General features: G+C 38.2%; 1 protein-coding gene across 1 annotated transcript; it reads right to left on the reverse strand.

Annotated features, from left to right (window-relative positions):
* Positions 1-3,007: 3,007 nt before the first annotated feature.
* LOC140961004 (uncharacterized) lies at positions 3,008-4,275 on the reverse strand. Its single transcript, XM_073419330.1, has 2 exons — positions 3,742-4,275; positions 3,008-3,154 (listed from the first exon to the last, which is right to left on the reverse strand). Exons 1-2 carry the CDS (start codon positions 4,273-4,275, stop codon positions 3,008-3,010), a joined length of 681 nt encoding a protein of 226 aa, XP_073275431.1.
* Between the last annotated feature and the right edge of the window lie 28 nt (positions 4,276-4,303).

Raw genomic sequence — 4,303 nt, forward strand, 5'->3', positions numbered from 1 at the left:
TGACTTCAATTATACGATGTCTACTATGTCAAGAACACTATATATCAGTCACATCTGATTCCGGCAATGTCATAATTTCAAATCATGTCTAAATGTAACAAAACTTACGTCCAGTTGTAGCCTGTGTTTGTAGGAACACAGTACTGAAGTCGGATTCAAAATCGGACGGGCGGATTTCTCGCAAATCACAAATCTAATCAAAAGAAAAGGCGTAAGGATATCTTCAAAGCTTCTCGGTGCTTCTTTACTGAAGGAACCATTGATTTGTACATATATATCTATATATATACCTCCGGTTGCATGCAATTGAACGTGACACAATTTCACCAAACTTAGGTGGCGCTCGAGCGGTTATGACTCACCTCTCGGGCGCGGACCACTCTGCCCGAAAATCAAGTTGTTCCACACTGACGCTCGGGCGGCCATAATTTACCGCTCGGGCGTGGAACCTTCTGCCCGAGTGTTCAACTTGTACTACTCTGGCGCTAGGGCGGTAACTTTCAGCCGCTCGGGCGCCAGACGTTCTGCCTGAATTCTTCTTTTGTGATGCATTGGCGCTCGGGCGGTCATCTTATACCGCTCGGGCGCCAAATGTTCTGTCCAACATCTTGGCTTGTATTGCACCGACGCCCGACTTCTCCACTTGAGCTCCTACAGTCTCAATATTGCTGATTAATCCACGTCTGATTACAGTAATTAAATCTCGAGCATTACAGACCACAAGCAATGTCGCATAAATCTCAAAATGAATATTTTGCACGTAATATAATTAAATAACATAATTGAATATGAACAAATTTTGATTTTCTTGCATTAAAATCATGTACTTGCGATATTTAAAAATACCTATATGGCTTGATTGAAGAGTGAAAGAAGATATAAACATGCCTTGGTTTGTTTTGACAAAAGACAAACGAAATAACGACGCGGCGCGGCGGAGACGCNCAGGTAATTATATCAAATTCCGAATCAGATACCTAAAGGAGAGATACAAAAGTTCAAAGAGAACTCACTTCAATAACATCATTTTAAAATTTCTGTCTCATCTCGAATTCTGTCTTCCTCAGATTTCTGATTTCAATCTGGAATCATAATTCAAGAAGTATAATATCATAATACTACTCGAAATACCTTGTGATAGAATCAATCGCAAAATACTGGCTATACCCCATCCGTGTATACCAATCAACAGCTCAGGACAAATTAACACCATCATTTCTTACCAAATCTGTTAATCCCTGTCAAGGTTATATCCAATCCTCGGCCTCAAATACCAACAGTCATCGTCCGACGTTGGCATATTTATTCTATCTATTCTGAGCTGTCTTCATTTCCTTCTGAATCAGTTACATTTTCTTTGTCATATTTCTGATCCTATCAGATCTAATCTCAGGTATCACCGAGATATTATTTCCATATAAAGGAAATTTTACAGGTATCATTGTGCAATGTCTCGAATGATGCTATCGCGATACTCATCTGATAGCTATCGTTGTACGACAATTCACAAAGTGACAATACATCTTATCAACTAGTGCTCCAATCAAACACTATCATTTCATGAATATCCTTCAATATCTGAATAGTCTAATCCGACTATCCATCGATCTGTGGATGATATGTGAAAAGGTTGTCGTATATTCGGCCAAAGTACAAAATCAACCGACAATCATGGTTTCTGACATAAATCTCAGTCGTTTGGTCATATTTGTACGTTATCCTGTACAACATAACATATACAAATTCGAGCAATTTGTAAATCACAATCACATTATAGTACAATCTTGAAACGATTTCAGTAGTTTCGTCACAACGTTCATAGAAAGGTATTCCCAATTCTATTCAGGAATCAATAATCTAGATAACCAATCTCCTCGTTTCTATCTCTCTGTCCTTATCTGTCGGCGATTCAGACGTATCAGTACAAATTCTGCCACAACTAATCTTATTTGTTTATGTCAAAACTATCTTTTCGAATTATCATACATTTTCTGCCACCAGAAAGAACACTGAATCAACTACTGTGCGCTTCTGACCATATTTATCATTTCAGACTCGAAATATTCGGTACAAACAAGTCGGTTATTCACATATAGTACATTATTACCTACCTGATATTCTGATTGACACCCTGTTCTGACTATCGAAATCAAGTTCTGAACAGTCTGATCAAACTTCTGAACTGCTCTAAATTTCAAAATCAGCTTTGATTCAGCTTGAACTGTATATAATCTCAACAATATACTACCATCTGTATCAAACATGGATTTAGAACAACAGCAATATCGGATCAGCTTCGAAATATCAATCATCTATACTGATCTAATAAACTCATGCAACTATGAATTTTTGACATTTTTGACATTCTGACATCGATGTCGTTCTCAGCCACTGATCGCGGCCTCAACTGTGCTAAGATCAATCGGTACAATATCTACGGATAACACATACCCCGAATACAATCTGTTTCAGTCAAGATTCATATCTGAACAAATGCTGTATACAGCAATCTCAGTTCTCAGATATGCAATATAAAATATTCGATTCAGTCATATGCTGCGAATATATCAAAACATCATAGATAAACGGCAAAAAATCATCAGAATCTTTCTGAACACAGGATTCATCAACCCATAATCAGAACTGAAGTATCTCACAAAGAAACATTCAATCATATATGATTCTTAGGCAGTAAATCGTCTAACTGATATTTCAATTCTTTCCACTCAATCAGTGTCATTCTGTACGGAATTCTAAAATAAAACCAGTACCTGGTATTAAATCAAGGCTGAAATCATTCTTCCTGATATAAGGCAAATCTCTAATCTCATCTGGGAAGACTTTCGTAATTCTCCTGCTACTGACAGATCAGTCTATGGTATACTCAATTTCAGTAATCAACTGAATACTTAAGGAATAACTCCATTTCTTTCGATAATCATCGAATCATAATTGATACGGAAATCAAAGGAATTCAAAATCGAGAATCCTTACCGTACATCGTTCATTATTTGGCCATTTCAGGTCCAAATCTTACCATCTCCTGGTAAGAGTCTACAATAATTCCGTACTTGGTCAACATATCAATATCAATCATGTAGTCCGAATCAGAAAACACAAGTACAATACAAGCTAACTCAATCTCATTCTCATCCTACTGCAGTAGACAATGTTTCATAGAATTCACTGATATCAAACTTTTCCCCAAAAGGTAAAGAGATCTATACTACGGTAAATACAGACCCAATAGATAAAGCATGTCTCAATGCAATTCATACAAAATCATGTATAAGATGTATTAATATTTCTTAATACATACGCAAGATAATCATAAAAGAACAGCTATCTGTTACTATATCATCAAGTGCTTCCTGGGTCTGTTCCTCGGTCACTACAACCAGATGATTCTGCTCTCTGAAATCTTCGGGAACCTCTCTGTGGACAAACTCTAGCAAAGTGTCCCTGCTGTCTGCAGATACGGCAACTACCAGTCACTCCCTGACATTGCTCTGTGGGATGTCTCCCTCCACAGGTTCTGCAATAAACTCCAGTATAACTCGGGCTAGAACCACTGGAGCTAGATGCACCCCTCGGTCCGCTTCCTAACTTCTTAAACTGTTTCTTTCGAGCTTTCACCAAATCCCGCTTCCCACTCGTACTACCACTATCAATTTTGAGAGGGGATTGCTGTGTCTGTGGTCGGATCACATCCAACCTACCTCGTTGTCAAATCAGACTCACCTCAACTCTCTTTGCTTTATTCAAAGCATCAGCAAAATGATGGGGTCGCTCTACCTTCATCAAGGCAAATATCTCAGGATTCAATCCGTTGATGAACTGGTCCGCTATAGCTTCATCATTCCCAGCTATAAGAGGAGAAAAACGCAATAAGGTAGAGAATTTAGCAACATATTCTTCAATATTCAGTTGGCACTGTTTCAAATTCTCAAACTCTACTCTTTTGTCCTCTCTATACGATCCTGGGAAAAATCTTCGATAGAATTCAGCTTTAAAAACTTTCCACGTGATCACTGTACCCCGCCGTGCTAATACTCTTTTGGTTGCGATCCACCAACTTCTTGCAATTTCTTGTAATTGATTGGGCACAAGTATAATTCTCCGTTCATCTGGATAATCAAGTGACTCAAACAGTATCTCTATATCATCTAGCCAATTCTCACAATCCTCAGATGTCTCAGTACCCTTCAAAATCGGCGGTTGAAATGACTGAAACTGTTTCAACTGTATTTCCATCGGAGTTTCTGACATATCCATCTGATTAGTCGAAGTACTACCCCTTTCT

This window comes from Primulina huaijiensis, chromosome 16 (genome assembly GCF_012295235.1).
Source record: "Primulina huaijiensis isolate GDHJ02 chromosome 16, ASM1229523v2, whole genome shotgun sequence".
Lineage (NCBI taxonomy): Eukaryota > Viridiplantae > Streptophyta > Magnoliopsida > Lamiales > Gesneriaceae > Primulina > Primulina huaijiensis.

Coding starts and splice junctions, on each gene's coding strand:
- LOC140961004 (XM_073419330.1), bottom strand. CDS start 4,275: ATGGATATGTCAGAAACTCCGATGGAAATACAGTTGAAACAGTTTCAG. Junction 3,155..3,741: donor ATAAAGCAAAGAGAGTTGAG/GTGAGTCTGATT, acceptor CTACTGCAGTAG/GATGAGAATGAGATTGAGTT.